The sequence below is a fragment of the Bos indicus genome, chromosome 6 (assembly GCF_029378745.1).
Source record: "Bos indicus isolate NIAB-ARS_2022 breed Sahiwal x Tharparkar chromosome 6, NIAB-ARS_B.indTharparkar_mat_pri_1.0, whole genome shotgun sequence".
In the NCBI taxonomy this organism is placed as follows: domain Eukaryota; kingdom Metazoa; phylum Chordata; class Mammalia; order Artiodactyla; family Bovidae; genus Bos; species Bos indicus.
The window spans coordinates 44,102,320-44,125,040 of NC_091765.1; the positions used below are offsets into that span (position 1 = coordinate 44,102,320).

General features: G+C 37.2%; 1 protein-coding gene across 8 annotated transcripts in view; it reads right to left on the reverse strand.

The window, feature by feature from the left end:
• Positions 1 to 1,180: 1,180 nt before the first annotated feature.
• The window catches only part of PPARGC1A (PPARG coactivator 1 alpha), a 714,869-nt gene continuing 693,328 nt past the window's right edge, over positions 1,181 to 22,721 (reverse strand). For all 8 annotated transcript variants that reach the window (XM_070791236.1, XM_070791235.1, XM_070791231.1 and 5 more), the window contains 5 exons: positions 22,303 to 22,404; positions 22,031 to 22,151; positions 12,118 to 12,239; positions 11,635 to 11,786; positions 1,181 to 5,092 (listed from right to left, as the gene is read on the reverse strand). In XM_070791236.1, the coding sequence (XP_070647337.1) occupies positions 4,989 to 5,092; positions 11,635 to 11,786; positions 12,118 to 12,239; positions 22,031 to 22,151; positions 22,303 to 22,404 (601 nt within the window). In that variant the 3' untranslated portion in view covers positions 1,181 to 4,988. The remainder of the gene's footprint in view (positions 5,093 to 11,634; positions 11,787 to 12,117; positions 12,240 to 22,030; positions 22,152 to 22,302; positions 22,405 to 22,721) is intronic.

Consider the following 22,721-nt stretch of genomic DNA (forward strand, 5'->3'; position numbering starts at 1 on the left):
CTCCTGTACATGACTAGTGGCTACTATTTTTTTCCCCTTGAAAATCTCTCTTTACCCTCAAAAGATTTTTAAGGGTAAAAAGTTAACCCTTTAAAAGGAAGACTGTAATTTTTCCACTGCTCTTTTTAATTCCAACCAGAATATTCAAAATGCCCTGTTCAATTTAACCATCAATGAAGACAAGTTGTGATGTGAGGCTTATTCACTGAATCACAGTTGTAGAAGAATGCAATATTTGGGTAAGATGATAGTAAGTTTTTATTTTCTCTTTTGATATAATAACTGGCAAATCTTACAGTGCTATAAAATAGAAATATAGCCATAAGAAATGCTTCTTGGGTTACTTAGCAGGTTTCAATGTATTATTGGTAGCTCCTTCACATTTCCAATAATTATGAATATTTTTTTCTGTAGGAGAAAGGGGAACTGGGGGCTGAAATATATTTAGCCACATTCCCCGTGGCTAGGCTTATGCTGAATCTTACAAGCAGCTGGGAGTAGAGACCACCAGCTGAAATCCAGATTTGGCAGAGCGCTAGTAACACATTCTCTGTCATCTCTGTCATTCGGACCACCAATCACCTACAAAGCATGGTGGACATCCTGACAGCAAGCCATACCAGCAGTAATCTATCAACTTGTCCCATATTTAACCTGATTACTTACATATGACAGAGAGACAGGGAGGTGCATTCTGTTACAAGTCTTCAAGAAATATTCAGTCTATGCTCTACACCAGAAACTAACATAACATTGTAAATCAATGTTCAATGGATAGTATAGTTCAACTATACTTCAATAAAAATATATATTCAGTCCATTATGGTAGAATTGCTTCCTAAGCTGAAATATTCAGCAGCTTTCTCGCTGAGGCAGTGGCTTGTACTTAAAATTCATACTTTCCAGGGTCAAGTACAAAAACAGAGCTAATCTGTTTGATAAAGTCCGACGTCACTTCTCATTAGAGAAATCACCAGTTCCGCCTTTACTGTTTGAAAGGAGACAAGGTAAAATACAGAAGGCGCACGTTACCTTAGAGCTAAAATCCATTCATGAATATGGAAAAGCAAGGGGAGGGCAGGTGATCCAGAGAGGAAACAGAATAATGATAAGCGAGTAACGTATACTGATCTGAGGAACGTGCCAGGAGTTTGGTTGTGATAAATAAGAAAAGCAGAAGTAGATTTGAAACATTCGTTTCCCTTTATTAGCTCAGTGAGGCTGATGTGTACTGCACATTTAAAAAAAATCACAGGAATTTTCATACAATGAATAAAACCACAACAATACATGTAGAATTGGCAGGTGGAAAAAAAAGCCCGGCAAGGGCTCAACTAATCACTCACTTTCCCTCTTCAGCATAGTTCAACCAACAGTATTACACTTTCACCTACAAATCTTAAAGTAGCTCCATCAAGTCAGCAGTTCACATTATTGAAAATGTCTGTCACATAGGTACAAATTTAGAATCATCACATTATATTACATGGCTATTCTAGGTCATCTATAGATCAGGTCTTAGACTACAGTGATTGAAGTTCTCGTTACAGCCATCAAAAAAGGACACATAATCATTACCTACTGTAAGCTCACATCTAAAGGCATGAAAAGGTTTCCTTTTTTTTTCAACTGACCCAACCATCACACCCCAATAGTGCAAAGTTCCCTCTCTGCTGCTTTGAATGTTGACAGCCCAACCGTTGCTCTCAGAGTCATTTAGCAAAAATTGATTTTGTTGCACTGGAAGAATTATTCTGCTACATCTCTTAAAAAAAAAAAACAAACCCACATTTCTAAAGCACCAGTTCAGTTACCAAAATTGTAGATGTGGTACTTACCACAGCATGAAGGCAATGGCCCAGGGTCATCTAAAAATCCTACAGATCTATGCTGAAATTTGCCTCCAGTGATGATGGGGTGCATGTGTTCATTTGAAATATACTCTCCAAAAAAATTAAAAATAAAAATAAAAGGAACACAGTTTACATTTTGATGGGCTACCCACAGTGTCTGCATAAGATACAAAAGCTCTATGTGGATGGTCTAGTGATTCTCTCTTTGCACTAATTTTAGATGTAATTTGAAGTCCATGGAGGAAAACTATCTTCATGGTAACAATATTTGTCAGGCCAGAAGGGTGGGAATAAATGAATCCTCAACATGAAATCTGTAGTGTTGTCTTTTGACAAGTAAGAAAGGAAACCCAGTCTTTGACTCATGTCAACGATCCAGGGCAAAAAGGAGAATGTATTGAAAATTGGATCACAAAAAATTTAAAGGCAAAATAGAGAACGTATCTGGTCCTTGAACACATAATATGATTTACTAAATATCCATTTCTTAAAAATAATTTATTGCTCTTAATAGTCTTTTTTATTCTTATTCTACAACAGAAGATACTCAGATTTCAGAAAGAAAGACTGTAAACTTTAGTTTGGCGTCCACACAGAGTTAAAATACCTGCATTTAACCTACAGAACAAGAATTAGGCAGATTAAAGATGTGTTACGGTTGTAACGCAGGACCTGTGAACAAGTTCTTTTATTTCATAGTATTTTTATTGCTTTCTATCTACTTAGAAATAAGAAGCCAAAAACTCAAGCAAGCATCCGACAGGACAGACAGTGGATTCACTCTGAACACAATATGCTGGTGATAAATGAATGCAGCTTTCAAAATTAGCTGCATTGGCCTGGGGGTGTAATCCATTTTTATACGATCGTGTTGGGCGAGAGAAAGGAAAAGAATGGTTACATAGTAGGTATATCATGTCTTCCAGAAAAGTCACGTCGGCCATACTGTAATTGAATTTCAACTCAGAAACTTGAGTACACGCGCCAAACTTTACTGACTTCCATTCCAGGGCTCCACACTCAGAGGAAATCCTGATGCTCAAAAATGGAGGTTTTACTGAAGTTTTTTTTTTTTTTTTTTTTTTTATTGAATTTAGCAGAAGCAATGTCATCAAGAACAACTTCATGGTCACGTCAGAGGCCATGCTAGTGCAAGTAGAAACACTGCTTCTGCAAAGCGGAATTTCCCAAATGAAACACTTAAACTCCAACCTGACAATTGCCATGCATCCTAGGTAGAAAATTTCCACTGGCTTTATTATTTTCACCAACTAATAATTTATAATAAATAGGCTATCTGCAACTGATAAATATGTCTCTTTAGTAAACAAAGGAATGAAATATCAGTATTTATACAGGATGCATAACTGTAAAAAATACAGATAAATACCATCATCATACTCTGCCAAGGGAAAGAGATACTGGCTTCAAAGAGAGTCTTCAGACACACATTAATTATTGTAAAAATCATACTATAATTATTACCTCAGCATTTTGTATCAAATTAAAATCACAAAAATTAAAACAAAACAGCATTTTAAAAAGATTTTTGACCTCTAGTTTCAAAACTACTGTTGATAGAGAAAATAAAAACATTTCTTAATGGTTACCCATTGAGAGACTTTACATAAAATCATGATATCTTCTAGAAAAATTTTAGATGAGAAAATTTCATTCCCCTAACAAATCCAGTGTATAAAACTTCAAAGAAAAACAAGCAACAAGAAAATGTGGAAAAATATTGCAGAAGTGGTTAATACCTTTAGGGGGCTAGGAGGTTTCTTGACAAGATGCTTAGATCGAAGCTCACCTAAGAGGGGATGGTTGTGCATAAAGCATCAATTTGCTGTGTTGCACTCAATGGACACACACACTGTCCTTTTTTTGTTTTACAATCAAATATATATAAGCAGTAAGTTCAGCTTCTAAATATGTTAGTGTACAATAATTGTTTCACCTCATAATTACATTTGAATATTCTCGATTAAGAAAAATTTAGCAGTTTTTGAAAAGAAGGCTGCATTTACAGTGCATAGCTGTAACAAAAAAAGAACATCATTGTATAGTATGTACACAAAATAAAAATACTCCATTTAACATCTGTAAATACTTGACTACATCAGAGAATGTAGCAATTGTACTATCTGAACACATCCCAGAGAGTTCTACCCAACTCTCCTTAGTAATGTAACACCGTGCTCGCTCCTCAGAAAGAACCACTGAACAAGCTGCACGCTTGACCATTGACAAGGCTTTTGAAATTTGCAGTGGGAGATCAACGTTTTGGACATTTACATGGGTGTCAGGAGGAAGGACGAACTACAGAAACTTCAAAATGTTAGGAAAGTTGAGCATTCGGTGCCTGCAGCATCCTCTCCCACCCAGATTCCTTGGCAAAAGGAAAAAGGAAAAAAAGAAAGAAAAAGAGAGAGAAAGGATATGAGTTCTACAGAACCTGCGGTGTCTTCAGGATTGTCATATAATCATTACGTTGTGAGAGAAAGCTTGCTTCACGTTGATTTTGCACTTTCTTAAAAAAAAAAAGAAAAAAAAAAACAGAGTACAGAGGCTGATGCCCAGACATCAGTGGCTGTCATTTTAGGGTGGCCTGTGGTTGGTTGGTTAGCTTTCTTTCCTTTTGGATGTACGTTTTTTTTTTTTTCCTTTTGAATAGAATATGAACATTTTGAAGTTCTAGGTTTTAAGTGTGTCTTCATGGAACTGCTGCCATTCGAAGTGGTTTGCCCTTGCACGCTCTGGGCAGGTGTCCCCAGTCCCCACCTGTACACACATACTTCCCCCAAACCAGGCAAACACACACACAGGCACGCGCGCGCGCACACACACACACACACACACACGCACACTCCATCACCAAGAGACTCAGGGAAAGCAAAGCTGACACCCATGAATAAACATGTGCTTACTGGAATTCCATTCTGTCTCTTGCCTCTTCAGCAGCTGGGTTCATGTAAACCATTGTTGTTGTTCTTGTATTGTTGTTGTTTTGTTTTTGTACAGAGAGTGTAAAGTAGGAGAAATTCCTAAGTATGACTTGCAATAGTCTTTTAGGGAAGGACGCGCTGTCCCGTGAGGTATTCACCATGCCTCTGTCATCCTTAGCCAGGGAACATATTACCTGCGTAAGCTTCTCTGGGCTTCTTTCAGTAAACTATCGAAATCCAGAGAGTCATACTTGCTCTTGATGCAAGCAGGGTCAAAGTCATCTGAATTTGAATCTGAAAGAAACCCAAACCAGGTCAGATGTACCCTTTGCTTATGGTCATTAATTCAATCATCTAATTTAAGACAACCCGATTCAAAAACAATTTATCCGGTTAATATACTTTAACAAAATATGCCCAAATTTTATTAGTATATGAGGTTTGTGTTGGTATGTACATATATATGTGCATATATTTACATATATATTTGCAGGAGGTATTTATATGTATGAATATTAATAATTATGTGTATATTTCAGAAGGTATTTATATGGTAGATGGTATGATATATATACACCAATATTTTAATTAATTATGCTTATATATTTATCTATTTATACCACTTGTATATATTTGCAGAGGGTAAGGAGTGATGAGTACTCAAAACACTCATCTATTGACTCATGTTGGATTTAAACACTCCTGGGAGGTAATCAAAACAGCTATTTCTTTTCAATAGCAACCTAGGCAATCAACGTGCTTTAAAAGTAAGGCTCCTCCTCCTTCCTGCTATGTTAAATGACTTCCCCAGGTTCCTCAACAACTTAGGTGGAGAGGAAAAAGTAGAAGCTAGAACTGATCTTTCTGTTCATTGGGATTGATTTCATTAAGTATAAAAGCCAGACTCATCAGTCTGCTGCTCCCCTTGAAAAAGTTGGAGGGACGTAAGTTCTCAAGTACCTCAAGGGAGCCCAGCAACAGTGGTATAAGCCCTCCCCAAATTAGAAGGTTTTGGAAAATGCTTCATGTCCAGAGAGGGCAAATTCAGACTCTCTACTCATTAATGGGGCTTCCCTGGTGGCTCAGATGGTAAAGAATCTGCCCGCAGTTCAGGAGATCTGGGTTCATTACCTGGGTCTGGAAGATTCCTTGGAGAAGGAAATGGCAACCCACTCCATTATTCTGGCCTGGAGAATCCCATGGACAGAAGAGCTTGGTGGGCTACAGCCCATGGGGTCGCAAAGAGTGGGACACGACTGAGTGACTAACACACAACTTCAAATAAAGCTATGGTCTTTCTCAGATCCTTAAACTAGTCAAAGTAAGCATTTGTGCAAAGCTCCATATGCCACTTCAGTAGCCCTGAACAAAATTGATATATTTCAGTCCCACTGGGTATAAAGTAAAAATCCTTTGAATGTTTCTGATTTTTCTCCATTGACACCTAAGAAAAAGTCTACCATTCCTACAGGCCTTTCAGCTTGAGAAAGGGTATCTTGGATATACAATAGGCAAACACATTCATTCTTTCGAAAATACTTACTTGAAGGGAAGACAAAACCTTTCTGGGAAACATTAACAATCCTACTAAAATATGAATATTTGTGTTTTACCCAGATTAAATTACAAAATAGAAATGCTCAAAGTGACAGAAAAGGGTAATATGAGATAAGATGGAGGCTAATCATTGACCTCACAAGTTGTTCTGCTGAAAAGGTGGCAAATCCCTCAAGTTCTACAGAACCAGGCTGTTTCCCCTACCTCACCAGCTTCAATCTACTTTAAAGACATCTTACATTTAGAGACAAGGAAATTCTTTCACTTTTTTTTTTTCTGGTTCACATCATCCCTTGTCTCTACCACCTTTCTTTGTCCAGGTAAGGTGAACAATTACAGTCAGCTTCAGACATAAAAACAGGACAAAAAGGGCCCATCTTTCATCACCAAAATTTTACATGATCAATCTTAAATTGTACTGGCTTACACTCTTCTCTTGAAAGCCTAATGAATAGTTTGATTGTATAACTAAAGCTGCCTGAGCAGCTGTTGTTCAAACCATAATCTTTTTATAAAGACAAAAAATAAGTCCTGCTCATTGCTAGAGATTAGCTTGAAATCAGAATTTCAGTTGCATTATAGAAGATGAATGAGTCATTCAGTGATGGCAGTCTGTGTGACATGAAGTCCACATAGAACCATCAAGAACATATGTGTGAAGCTTTTCTTAGAGGAAATTTTGAGAATTAAAATGTCTTAAATTAAGATCATTCTACACAAAACTCAGAATTTCATTCTTTCTGTGTTTTCATTAGCAAATATTAAAAGTACTTTGATACAGTGATTCTCAAGAGTTTCTTCACTGTGAAATATGGTGGCTGATGCTTATATATATACCAGCTTTCATGGGCATACCTATATCAATAGGCACCCACAAAATAATTTTTATTGCTTGAAGAGAGAATGCATCCACCTGTAACTTCTAGGGCAATAACATCCACTTTCTCTCCAGTAAAGGAAGGATATATCCACAAGTAAGATATAATGAAATTTTTATAGGAATAACCTGAAAACCACCCTAATTAGTTTTAAAAAGAAATTGTTATAAATAATAATACTATATTAATAGAAATAAGTAACATCACAGCTGTATTCCTAGCACCTAAAAAACTGTGGGCACAAAGTAGAGACTCAGTATTTGTCGAATAAATGTATTTTATTGAACACCTGCATATTATTAAAAACCTGATTGAAAATATTTGTGTTGGGATCTGGGACTGACTTACCAATGAATGGCAGTGTATATTAAAAGTTACATGTATATTCAGGATGCTGATAATGTAATACATTTCTCTGAGTTAATAAGAGTTTGTGACCAACATGTTATTTATTTCCTTTTTCTTGCTTAAGTATAAATTCTAATGTGATCATAACTAATTCCTGATTTAAATGATCATATTCTTAATCCTGATCCATCCTTCTATTTTTACCCTATAGTCCTAATTTAATTTCTGTCGTTCCTCTTTAACATTTTTCATCAAGCTCTTTCAAATGGAAAGATCCATTTGTTTCAGTTCAGTTCAGTTCAGTTCACTCACTCAGTTGTGTCTGACTCTCTGCGACCCCATGAATTGCAGCACACCAGGCCTCCCTGTCCATCACCAACTCCCGGAGTTCACTCAGACTCCCATCCATCGAGTCAGTGATGCCATCCAGCCATCTCATCCTCTGTCGTCCCCTTCTCCTCCTGCCCCCAATCCCTCCCAGCATCAGAGTCTTTTCCATTTGTTTATAGAACAGTAAATAGAAAGATACACAGATAACAGATTCACAGAAACCAGACTTAAATACTGTCTTCATCATGGTAAGCTTGATCATCCCTTTAAATTCTGAGTCTCATTTATAAATCTGGCTCATAAATAGTAACTGAAATCACTGCATTTTTGCATTAATAGTATTGTAATAACCATTAAGTAACCTCAACAGCCAAGAAATGGAGACCTCAATAGGGATATTTCTGCAAAGAAGACATACACATGGCCAATAGGCACATGAAAAGATGCTCAATATTGCTCATTATTAGGGAAATATAAATCAAAACTATGATGAGGTATCATTTCACACCAGCTAAAATGGGTATCATTTATAAGTCTGCAAATAAATATATACATGAATATATAGTTTCCATGTACAGAATCACTTTGCTGTACACTTGAAACTAACACAACATTGTAAATCAACTATACGTCAATTTTAAAATATCAGAGAAATGGGATATTGTGAACTAATTTAATTTAGGAAAGCAAATAAAAATTTTAAAAAATGGTCATCTAAAGAAAGGTTGCTTTACTTTTGGTAAAATTAATCAGTATCACATCATTTTAACACTTTATTCTTGATGTGCACATAAGCGGCCAATCCCTCTGAGTCCAGTATAAGCTTGTTGTTTAGTCGCTAAGCTGTGTCTGACTCTTGCAACCCCTTGGGTTTATGCACCTTATTCGGCACTCATGGCCTGAAGCACTTAACTTGAACTCTTCAAGGAACAGAGACAAGACATACATGATGATGTTCACTTCCAAAGCTAGTTCCTGGTGTTGATGCTTCCATTTTAAAAGAATTTGAAATTTATAACTTCCCATTGTCATCATTTTTTATCATAATTATAGCTACCATTTATTGAGAATCTATTTTGTGCCAGACACTGACACTGCGCTAAGGGTTTCATAAACACATATATAATCTTCACGGCAACGTTATAAGGTATTTTACAAATGAAGCACCAGAAGCTGAGGGAGTTTAATTGCTCAAGGTCAAAAGCTAACTCAGGTTTCAAAACCAGGCCTGCAAGATTCCAGAGCCAAGATGCTGTCAAACTACACTAGGCCTATACTCAGATCCACTACCTTTCCTGTGATTGTACGGCTGGAGGGAACTGGAAAACCCTATGCTGCTACAATACACATCAAACATACTTTTCAGGAAATACAGAACCAGCTTAGCAGTGGTAAAGTTTCTATTGCCACTGGTGAGGCAGAGAGATAACAAGGAGGGAAGCATTCTTCTTAGAAATATTTCAGGGAGGCTCCAGTTCAATTTGGAAGTACTATCCAATGCTCCCTCTACCAGTGATGAATCGTGATCTAAAGGCCCCTCGAGGTAGCTTATTTTAAACTTTAGATGTTTTGAGACACTAGAAAACACCCTGGCCTTCATCACTGAAGAAAACAAGTCAAATCAACTCAAGACTTCAATCTGTCTTGACTGTTTTTATCAGCCAACATTTGAACAAATGACTTGCCACCTTTTATATTTTCATCCCTAGGCCTCTATCTAACAGTCAGCTGCCTCTCCCCTGTTTCATACTATCTATTTAGCTTGTGAAGTGAATTATAGCATATTCCCCCTGAACAATGCACCCCACCTGTATCAATTACTCTAGAAGACATCAATTCGGTGGAAGGAAGAAAAAAAACCTGTATTTGGTATTTACTTTTTTTCTTTATACCAAGCCAAAGTAAGTACAGATAGACTTACTAAGACAGATAGACTTAAGCATTACTAATAATGCTTAAGAGCAGATTTCTATGTTAATTCATTATTATTATTATTATAAATTGATTTAAATAATTGTCATATGCATAAGACACTTGCCATTTTCCTTCATTATTTCATAAAGGAACATAAAGGCTTATAATACACACATTAGATAGGGACTAATATGGAAAGGAGCAAAATTAAAATTGGGGAGGAAATTGACGCCCATTGTGCCATTATTTATAATATCAAAAACAGAAAATGTGTTTAGCTATGATGGAATGATTAAATATAATGGTACTGCTCATCAAACAGAATACTGTACAACCATTAAAATATACTGGCAAATCATTTTTAACCCTGAGTCACAGTAAATAATGAACTTACATAATATTAATTGAGAAAAGTAGATTTGTAAAGTCTATATATGTATAATATAACCTCAACTATAAGAAATTCGATGTTCTGAGACAAAATACTGAACAGGTCATTACTCACTTGGTAACAGTAGTTATCTCTAGGTGATAGGCTGATAGGCAATTTTACTATTTTTCTTGATACCTTTGTATATTTTCCAAATGTTACCCCTTGAGTCTGTACAATTTTTATAACAGGAAAGATGAATACTTATCTATTCTTCAGTTTCCCTATCTGTAAAATGGGGATGATAATACATAATATCTACTTCTAGGATTGTTCTGGTAATTAAGTGAGAAAATACTTGCAAAGCCTTGGCACAGTACCCATCATATGGAAGCACTCAAAGTACATATACACAATGGAGTATTACTCAGCCATTAAAAAGAATACATTTGAATCAGTCCTAATGAGGTGGATGAAACTGGAGCCTATTATACAGAGTGAAGTAAGCCAGAAGGAAAAACACCAATACAGTATACTAATGCATATATATGGAATTTAGAAAGATGGTAACAATAACCCTGCGTACGAGACAGCAAAAGAGACACTGATGTATAGAACAGTCTTATGGACTCTGTGGGAGAGGGAGAGGGTGGGAAGATTTGGGAGAATGGCATTGAAACATGTAAAATATCATGTAAGAAACGAGATGCCAGTCCAGGTTCGATGCACGATGCTGGATGCTTGGGGCTGGTGCACTGGGACGACCCGGAGGGATAGTATGGGGAGGGAGGAGGGAGGAGGGTTCAGGATGGGGAACACATGTATACCTGTGGCAGATTCATTTTGATGTTTGGCAAAACTAATACAGTTATGTAAAGTTTAAAAATAAAATAAAAAAAAATAGCAGGTTTATTTTCTTCTTTTGTTTTAAAGAAAGTATAGTGTGATTTAGCACATGAAATTTTACTTTTTTCTCTGAGTATAATTTGTAGGAAATGCTAACCTTTCTAAGAGTTGGTGAGATAATATGAAAAAAAAAGAATAAAAAATTTCCATATTCTGCTCTGCAAAGCAATGATGCCAATGCTATCGTCTGTATAAAAGGATTCAGGGTAGGCACAAGAGATTACAAACAAACAACACGTGCACACACCAAATATACCACCACACATACAAAGACACACAGCGCAGAATTTCAGCATCTGGGCAGGCAGCATAACAATCTGCTCTCTTCTGTACCAAAATCTAAGCCCCTTCTGAAATCATCTCATATGTTAAAAAGTAAAAAAAAAAAAAAAAATAGGATAAAATCTATATTCGAATATTTTCTTTGGTAAAAGGTAGTAATGGTTTGGCCCAATGTGGCTACAGTTTACATATGTTTCCATTTTGAACTCAACATTATGGATTCCTCATTCTATGTACAGTAAAATCCATACCTAGGTCTGCATAGTTAGACTTGAAAAATTGCTTGCGTCCACAAAAGTACAGCTCGAAGTCAGTTTCATTCGACCTGCGCAAAGTGTATCCATTTTCAAGAGCAGCAAAAGCATCACAGGTATAACGGTAGGTAATGAAACCATAGCTGTCTCTGCAACAGACAAAGAGGAAAAGTTCAAAGCCAGTGAGGCAGCATTAGCATATATGACTGTAACCCTTTCCACTTTGGAGACTTCGCTGGTGCCAGCCTCTGAACCACTGCATCCATTTATCAGTGTGATTGTCCTGTCAAGCTGCTAAATACTTATTTCTGGGACAGGAAATCTCAACTGGAAAGATTAATAAATAGGGATGAAAGAAAATAAATAAGGTTCTGAACTCAACATGTCATCTGTCAAAGCATTCCCATCCTGGTAATCTTACGGCCATAATTTTTTACATATGTCAGCTTCTAAACAAGAAATAATCTTGAAGATTCTCACCCATCATCCCGCAGATTTACTGTGCACTCCTCAATTTCACCAAAAACTTCAAAACGGTCCCTCAGTTCTGTCCGTGTTGTGTCAGGCCTGATTTTCCCAACATAAATCACACGGCGCTCTTCCTGGAGGGGGAAGTGAGAAGAGACTTGCTGGTTCCGAAGATAGGAAAGACATTGATGCCAGAACCATTTATGAAGGCACAATCTTGCATAACAAGAACCCCCACGGCACGCCAATTAAAGCAAAATCCACGCTAAAACTTAACAGGAGACTATGCTTGAACCAAGTTTTACTTTCCGTTTCTCTAATTTCACTCGCTGCATCTCACTCTCTTCTACCTTTTCTGTCTCTGTTCCTTTGCTACATGAAATTTAATGGATTATTTAAAAAATATGTGTAATGTGGTCTTTTTATCACTAAAGAGCTGAATAATATCTATTAAATATTTTAACAATTGTGACTCCACTATTAATTTTCAAAATTGGTAAGAAACTGACCTGGTTTGCAAAACCATTTAATTTCTCCTTAACTCAGAATTATAATAATAAAACATGTGCATTTTTTTATTTCTATTAACAAATAACTTATGTACATTACTGTATAATTTTAAGGTGTACAGCATGATAGTTTGATGTACAAATCTTGACATCCCTCAAAATATTGATTCTTAAACTCTAGTATAAATGTAAATTACCTGGGGGGCTTATTAAAATGCAAATTATCGGGGTTTATTCCAGCTATATTAAAAAAATTGGAAGATACTGCTCAATGATCTTTATTTTTAACAAGTATACCCCAGTGTCTCTGATACAGGTGGTCCAAAGCCAATAATTTTAAAAATACGGTTTTAAAATATAGGCCATTGTAAGCCATGGGTCTCCAAAGAATAAGAGCTATAAAAGAGGCTATAAATTTCACTTTGCCAGTGAATCTTATTTTAGGAACAAATGTGAAGGGCGTGGCCTAATTTTCACAAGTGGAGTCAATATCATCATAATCTTAAAGTCAACAACAATTTATAACCTACAAAACACAGGGAAAATATTTTAAGCCTGAGAATGGATTCATTTTTTGAAGAACAAGAACACATTCTCAGTGTAAGATATAATCCTATATTTCTTGTTCCAAGAAGATAAGGCCAAAGATGATCATGTCTCTCAAAACTGAAAAAAAGATTTTTCAAGAATGTAAGAAGTTAATATGAATGTCCTTATCAACTAGCCTGTACATCTATCGATGACAAACAAGAATGAAATGAACTTGCAGTTGGAGAGATTTAAGTTAGATGGAGGAAGAAACTAGGAATCATAGGACTAAGGCACAGATTTAGCTTGCCTAAGCGTTTTCTCTGGATGTGCTTAGGATATGTTGTCTTAGATGCTAAAAAAAAAAAAGTCATTTAGGCTTAAGGCAAAGAGATGTCCTGTTATTTACTGAATGCATGTCCTTTTCATATGTCCAATATTTAGCAAAAGACCTGGCAAAGAGAGGACAATCAATAAATGCGTGCGAAGTACAACTGAACAATTCATAGACATATCCTGTAATACATATCCTTTCAGGTGATTTGAGCATCCATGTCTCATCTTCTTTCACCATATGCAGAACTCATATTTTCATTTTCATCAGGGAAATTACTCTGAGCTTCAGATTCGAATAACCAACTACCTATTTGACATCCCAGGTTGGATGTCACCTAGGCATCTCAAACTAGACCAACATTACCCAAACCAAACTCTCTAATTCATCCTCTTCTGACTGGGTTTTTCCTGCAATGTTCTTGTATCAGTAAAGTTAACACCATCCATTCAATTATTCAGGACAAAAACCCAAGGGCTTTCCTTAATTCTCCCCACTTAGTCCCCTCCTCACATCCAATCACTCCTTAAGTCCTGTGGATTTTTACTTCCTAAATCTGCTCCTTTGATCTAATCTCCCCTAAATCAAGCTGCCAGCATGTCCTTCTGAACTAATATAACAGCCTCTTAATTTGGATCCTGTGTCTGCTGTTTACCCTCCTCCAATTTATTTGTTCACTTCAGCCAGAATAGTTTTTATTAAGAGAAGAGGATCATGCCAATTAAGATCTAAAACATGTCATTGCTTTCTCACAACATTTAGGGAAAGACCTAAATCATTAACAGAATCTACCAGGTCCTTCTGTCTGGATCTGGGATCTGGATCTGTCTCCATCTTGGGCTTCATCCCACACACCTTATTCTTTCCTTTCCTCTATTTTGAGCCACACTGATCTGCTGCTGCTGCTGCTGCTAAGTCGCTTCAGTCGTGTCTGACTCTGTGCGACCCCATAGACGGCAGCCCACCAGGCTCCCCCGTCCCTGGGATTCTCCAGGCAAGAACACTGGAGTGGGTTGCCATTTCCTTCTCCATCAGTCCCTAATATATACTGTGCTCCTTTCTTTCCTAAGGCCTTTGCATCAGGTGCTTCTCTGCTACTTGGAATATCCTTTCCGCACTGCCCCTCCCTCCTCTCCATCAACATACATACTGTCTAGAATTACAGTGAATTCAACAACTGTTTCCTTTCTGAGACCTCAGATGAGTTTTAGTTCCTATTATAAGTTGCTCTAATAGAACAGTCTACTTCTCTTTTGTAATTCTGTGCTGTTGTTTAGTCACTACCTCTTATGTGATGCCATGGACTGTAGCTCACAAGACTCCTCTGTCCATGGAATTTTCCAGGCAAGAATACTGGAGTGGGTGGCCATTACCTTGTCCAGGGGATCATTCCAACCCAGGGATCAAATCCATGTCTTCTGCATTGGCAGGTAGATTCTTTACTACTAAGCCACGTGGGAAGCTCCTTGTGCCCAATTATAATTAAATATTAATAGCTTATTTAGTGTTCAATGTCTTCAATGTCTATATCCCCATACAATGAAAACTTTATGAAAGCAGTGACCATATCAGTCCTATTGACTACTTATTTAAGAGTACACAAAACAAGAATCTTCTCAATGCATATTTATTGAAAAATCAATCGATAGGCAACTAATCATTTTCAAGACCTAGCTCCATACCTTTCATTACATCAAAGGTGCCCAAGTGTGGCCCTTACTCCTTGAAAGTCTCTAAGACAATGGAGAAGGAAAACCATGTTTGGCGCTTTTATCATAGGAAAAACTTTGCCCAGGTAACCTCAGCTGAGTGTACTAATACAGGTTTCCATGATTCATTTTACAGGGTTAAGTGTAAGGACTCACTTTTTTCACTCTGCTGAAGCAACTGGTAAAACACAATTCCTTTGACAGCAGTTATTGAGCCTACATAACTGACCAGATGAAGTATAGCAGGCAGAGTGGGCTGCCCAATTCACTTCCATGTAGATTGTATGTCTCAGCTGAAGGCTGTGATTGTGTTGTTGCAGAGTACCCAGCACATCCTGGAGGTCAATAAATATAAAGGGAGATATCCCGGGGCAATGCTGTACACTTGAACAAGGGAATCATCACATCACATTCCATTCTATTTATGCAGCCAGCTCCCTCCAAACAGCCCAACTTGATGGGACTGTTATCTAAACTTCCTGGCGCCTGCTGGCATGAGTGTTATGCACTGTTTTGTTTTTTTTTTTTTAATGAACATTTTTAGGAAGGTTACTACTGTATAGAGGAAAAGGAGGGAGAAATGTAGAAGAGAGCAAAAAAAACTTGAACCATCATACAGAAATTGCTCAGCTACCATTATAGGAATACACACAGCCTATGTTCATCTTCAAGGAAATTCAAAGTTAAAGCGAAAATCGACCATATGCACGTCCATATGCAGACATATCGGGATAGTCTCTGAATTGCTTCTTTATACGAAACTATATGCAACAATAATCCCACAAAGAAAATAAACCAGAGGACCTTTTATATCAGATACTGATACATTCTGTGGTAAAAAGAAGACACAACCTAGATAGGAGAGACAGAAATAGAAATGGCTGGTCCACAATCCCTTAAAATCACCTATTTGACTGTCAATCTCTTTTTATATAACACAGGAATGGGACCACGTCTTGTTACCTTACAAAGACCAGACACTAAATACATGTTGAAATTCTCATTTGAGAAAATGATTAGAGTGTTTGGTTTCCTACTGTTAAAAAAAAATGAAATTAAAAGGCATCTGAAGGTCTAAAAAGCAAAGATAAAAATCTTCCCAAGACTGGCCAAAATGTCTAGTGAATAATCAATTATTTTTAACATGTTGCAGTTTTATTAAACAGATGAATAGATTCCATATCTTTAAAAAACCTTAACACTTGCAGCCAATTTTTCAAGACATTAATTTCTAAACAGGAGATGAAAGGAAAAGAAATCAAAATGCCTAATAACATTTCCAACTTCTTAAAGGCTTGGAGGAACTCTAAACCTTTGGAAAAAACCTCCTTGAAAAATGATTTTCAGACCAGTTTTCACTATCAAGGAGGATGGGACATTTATCAAGTATCTTTTAGCTTCAAGTTTTACAAAAGCTAGTTTGCTAATGAGGTGGATAATAAAATTGAAGATTTGTGTTGCATTAACAGGTATGGTAAATCCTCATTATATCAAGACAGGGGATAAATAAAGAAAAAAATGACTGAATTAACTGACTTTGCAGCATCAAAATCTCTATCAGAGAGTGTAGAGCTGCCCAGTTAGCTATATGACAGTTGTTTCTCATAAAAAAAAAATAAGCAAGTCTTGGTAAAAAGGGTTTGAAAATTAGTGTTGAGATTAACATTTACTGAATTCTAACAGATGCCAAAGTATTGTGCTTCAGTAAGTGCCTACTACTATCTAAGGTTGGATAAATTTGAATAAATCCAGATTAGTCTTAGCTAGAACATGGAAGCAATCTAGATGTCCATTGACAGATGAATGGATAAAGAAGTTGTGGTATATGTACATAATGGAATATTACTCAGCCATAAAAAGGAATGCATTTGAGTCAGTTCTGATGAGGTGGATGAACCTAGAGCCTATTATGCAGAGTGAAGTAAGTCAGGAAGAGAAAGATAAATATCATATACTAATGCATATATACAGAATAAATCTGCTATATTTGCAGGGCAGTATTTATTTACAGGACAGCAATGGAGAAGCAGACATAGAGAATAGACTTATGGACATGGGGAAAGGGGAGGAGAGGGTTAGATATATGGAGAGAGTAACAGGGAAACTTACATTACCTTACATAAAATAGATAGCCAATGGGAATTTGCTGTATGTCTCAGGAAACTCAAACAGGGCTCTGTATCAACCTAGAGGGGTTGGATGGGGAGTGAGGTGGGAGGAAGGTTCAAAAGGGAGGGAATATATGTATACCTATGGCTGATTCATATTGAGGTTTGACATAAAACAATAAAATTCTGTAAAGCAATTATCCTTCAATTAAAAAATAAATTAAAAAAAAATCTAGATTAGTCTCCTTAAAAGCTAATACACAAATAAGAGCAAGTAAACACCATGATGAGTCAGAAAACATGAAAACCATAGACTCAGAGCACATATAACTACTTTTGATAGAACTGAAAATTTCTAAATAGTGCATTTATACTCATATTATAACATATTCACCCATATGGAACAGCTCTTGAAAAGGCCTGAACAGAAAACGACATTATTTTCCCCAAAAAGAATAACTACGAGAAATTAGACAACTATTTTATTTTTTCATTTGGAAGAAGCTGATAATTTTCAGGGATGAGCCTCTGTTTCTGGCTCCTAGGCTGCATACTGACCAATGGAGAAGAGAAAAGAAATGGCATAGTCATTGCCCAAGCACATCTGGTTTTGGTTTTAAGCACTGAGCCATTTCATAATGTCTAGATTTGCCCTTTAAATTAACATCCTATTATCATGTTTTCTGGCAGGAAACTGTAGAGATTGCAAATGGAGTTGGACTTAGAACTTCACGAGAAATTAGAGCAGTGACAGTTAGACATTAAATACTAGACTCTGGCTTGCAGAGTTCTAATATAACCTGAATTATTTCAAGCCTGTGAGACTGAGAAAAGCAGAGGATGAACTGGTTTTTGAGATCATTTAGATGAAAACTGGACAAAAGCAGCGACTTATACAATGACAACATTCAACCACAACATATGATTCTGTGTTACTAATTACTAATTATTAGTCCTTTCTTAGCTGTCTGATTTGGTGCACCGAAGTTGGTCTGAATAAAGACTTTTGGACACATACACAGTAAAAACCTGATAGATGACCTACACTATCTCCTTCTTATGGAACTAAAGAAAAAAAAAGTCAATAGGGACCACAAGACAAGACAGCAAAGGTTAACTTTGTAAAATACCTGTTACATGATTGTAACATTTTTTTCATTTCCTTCTGGAGTCTCTGTTTTGCTCATCCCCTGATTATAAAATTGATCTGAATTAATGAATAAATCAGCATTCCACCCAAGATATTCCAAATGTAATTTGCTATTCATTCATGACTTTAAGAGTGTCTCAGAAATCTGAATGAAAATCACCTACATGACCAAATTAGGCAAACTGTCCTAATTCCTTGAACTGTTTCATGAATGAGTTTTCAAGATAATCTAGCCAAATGAGTCAAAAATCATTGCCTTTATCTCCTTGCCCAACTCCATAAAAATACACTTTGCAAATGCATTATGGCACAAGAAAGCAGATCATTTTCAGGAAGGAAATCAGTCAGAAAAACTTCTTAAGGGTAACCTCATTAAACAGTTCCACTATGCCTTCAAGATATTCTTCAAAATCTTCATGATGACTTACAAGACTCTTCAAGTATCTGGCTACCGGGGAGCCCCCCAGACTCACCTCCTGCCTCTTCTGTACCCTAGCCTTATAATTAAATGACTAGCAGTTTCCCAATATATCTTGCTCTTTTCCAGAGACTTAGTATGAGCTAAAGTATCTGCCTAGAATAGTTATTTGCAATAAAAATATAATGTACCATATGTAATTTTTAAATTTTCAGAGGCACATTTTTTAAAATGTAAAAAGAAACAAATTTAATTTTAATAATGTATTTCACTTGGCTCAGTACAGCCAAAATATTATTGTTTCAACTTGTCATTGACATAAAAAGTATTAATGAAGTATTTTAAACTCTTTTTTTTTTTGGTACTGTCTTCAAAATTCAATTACACAGTGTATTTAAATTTGGGACTAGCTTAATTAGCCTCCTGGCTGATGGCTACCACACTGGACAGCTCACATGGAAAGAACCTTTGCCCTCTCCTCCCTTTAGATTTCAAATCAATCTCACACTCTCTAGGGATGCCCTCCCTCATTCCCAGGGCTGGGTGCCCACCTGTATGCCACTTCAGTACCTTAGATACATTCTCTATGACAGCAATGAACACATTGCGTATCTTTACCAGTCAGTGGACTTGAAGCCCCTAAGATGTGGGGATGAAGTCTTACCTAATTTTGTATCCCAGGTACCTAACAAATGTCTCTCACATAGTCATGTGTTTTCACTTATATTTACAGAAATACCATCTAATTGTCCAACCGGTTAACTGGTTTAACAGTTAAGTCCCAAATCTTTATATTAATCTCTTACTATCTGTGGGTCAGTGTGTTAGTAAATAATTTCTATGTCTTATTTTTCTTTTTTAATTTGCTTTTTAAAAAACAAAAATGAAAATCTCAAAGCCAAAATTCTCACAAACATCTAGTTAATTATAATGACTTAATATACGTCAAGTTGACATTTGCACTATAATTGCCTTCTTTCAAAGGGAATTGATATTGTCTTAGTCAAAAGATTAACCAAGGAATTTGTTAACATCTGTGACACCAAGGAAAGGCAGGGTGGTATCTGCTTCCAAACTGAGGCTAGTGGCCTCAAGAGTGCTTTTGGCTCTGGCATCTATGGAATACAGAGTATATTACAGATGAATCACAGTATTGATCTATTTGCTCAGAGCCAAACTAGCAAAAGGAGCCCTCCTTCCCTTTCTTCACCCAAGTAAGTATCTGGCACTATATTATCTTTGGAAAGAATAATAAAAGCACATACCATTTATCTATATTTATCTACTCAGCTTTGATTATAGCTGTGTTACATTTTGTGCAAATGAGCAAACATATGACACAATAATTTCTCTCTTTAGTGTCACTCTTCTGGGAAGACACATGAAGAGTTTCATCAAATATGAATTTGAAAACACTGAAATAGCTACTTACTTACATGCTTACTCAACATGACTCTCTTTGGTATATATGAACTGCTTTGTAAACTATATGGCACTCTGTAAATGTGAGTTGTTATAGTTACTCAACAGGCTATTAATTAAAAACAGCAAAATTAGAAAAGCTGAATTTTCCATTTTTATTCATCTTGTTAAATGTTAACTAATGATACTCTGGTAGATCTTAATATTACAGCTAATTTGAAAGTTGAGAAAAATGAGGGAAAGTGCTATAATTTTCACAAGGCCTTTAATTTGGTCTTAGGTAGATTCAAATTTAAATGGCAGCAAAGCCCTAGACCTTTAGCCTACATATTCAATTACTTCTCCCTTCTTTCTCCTTGAGTGCCTGAGTTAACAAACCTCTCAGTTAACCTTTTTCCTCCAGCTGATAACTGTTGGCCAATGCTTGATTTGGACTTTATTAGTCAGCTCTTTTATGTAGGTTTGTCAAGAATCTTTTGATGGCTGTTGGTTGTATTTAAGGTAGCATATCCATCATTTCCCTAAGCTCTGGCTGGAGAAGGCAATGGCACCCCACTCCAGTACTCTTGCCTGGAAAATCCCATGGACGGAGGAACCTGGTGGGCTGCAGTCCATGGGGTTGCGAAGAGTCAGACACGACTGAGCAACTTCACTTTCACTTTTCACTTTCATGCATTGGAGAAGGAAATGGCAACCCACTCCAGTGTTCTTGCCTGGAGAATCCCAGGGATGGGGGAGCCTCGTGGGCTGCCGTCTGTGGGGTCACACAGAGTCGGACACGACTGAAGCGACTTAGCAGCAGTAGCAGCAAGCCCTGGTTAGCTTGTATGCAAGATGTATCAAAAGTTGATCTTCACTGAAATGATACTTAGCAGCTAACAGACAGCAACTGCAATGAACAAAACAGTGCCATTTCTGATCGTTGAGCCATGGCTTCTTGGAGTACCAGGTTGTGAAAGTCCTCAAGGTTCTCCTGGGGCTCAGTGGGAAAGAGTTCCTTAATCAACTAGGAATGTCTGCCTGGGACAAGTACTGGATGCTGACAATTGGAGGACCCAGTTTTTGCCTTCTAAGATCTGACAAACAGAATGAACTAGACTCCTATTATCTAGATCCTTATCCCAAAGGGTCAGTAGTGTCCATGTGTCAAGTAAACACAATATCCTACAGTAAGTGGTGCTGAAATCCATGATAGGCTATTGAAAAGTAGCTCATAAGAAATGTGGATGTCTGAGGTGTTGACCCAGCACAAGGAAGAAGTAGGGACTTAGCAAATCTTTTTCTACCATTGCCTTTAAATCTTACTCAAATACAGTCTCTCCATGGACAACACAACCCTCACATCTGCCAAAAAGATGAAACCATCCAGTGACACCTCCTCATTTTCCACTCAGAGCAAAAAGCAGTAGAGAACAGTATGAAGAATTCATCTTCTAGGTCAATGGGACCAGTATACAGCTCTCCTTCTATTTTTAGAAACAAAAGTCAAATGCAATAATGAGCTTCCAGATGAGTGAAAAACAGGTAGTATGGAGGAGAAATACACGGACTTATTTTGTTTTCCAGTAATCAGTGTTAAGAGGGATTGAGGTGTCACTGATGCTAAAGCCAAAAGTCTGAGTACTGCATATTCTAACAGCATCCTTACCATATTTTCTAATCTATGCCCATCACATCCCCCCAAAATGAGAGAGAGAGAAAAAAAGAAACCCTTCTGTAAAATGAAAGTAAGTTCCAGGCTGCTTACAATTGCCTTCTGCCTCTGCCTCTCCCTCTGCTTGGCCCTTTCGGATTCCCGCTTCTCATACTCTCTGCGGTATTCTTCCCTCTTGAGCCTTTCGTGCTGGTACTCCTCGTAGCTGTCATACCTGAGAAACATAACTTCACCATTAAGTCAACCACCTCCATTTGCACGAGCAAAATGAATCATAAACTAGGGAGGGGGCAGGGTTTTGGACTACATTTTGTCATCTACTCGAGGGATAAGAGGCACGGAGGGAGGCGAACGTGCATCATTACCTGGGCCGCCGGCTATGGGGCGATCTTGAACGTGACGCGCACAGGGGCGAATTTCGGTGTGTGCGGTGTCTGCAGTGGCCTGACTCATAGTAGTAGCAAGATCTGAGAGAGAAGGAAAAACAAAAAGGGCATTTGCAACTGCCAGCAAAACCCAGTTTATCAGCATGACTGAGTAGCCCCTGGAATTCTGTCTTAACATAAACCGGCTTTCAGTTCCCAACTACTAGTGAGATTTCCCAGTGACAGTGTGCGAACCTCTAGTCAGCTTAAAGGTCTGGGAGTGGTGACATGTTCTCTTGCAACATCTCTTATGGATGTGACTGCTGAACGCCAGCCTGGTACCCTGTCAGCTTTATCTTGCATGGATCTCAACTATTCTGCACAGAGCAGCTCTCCAGGTAATGGAAAAAGTTAGATGA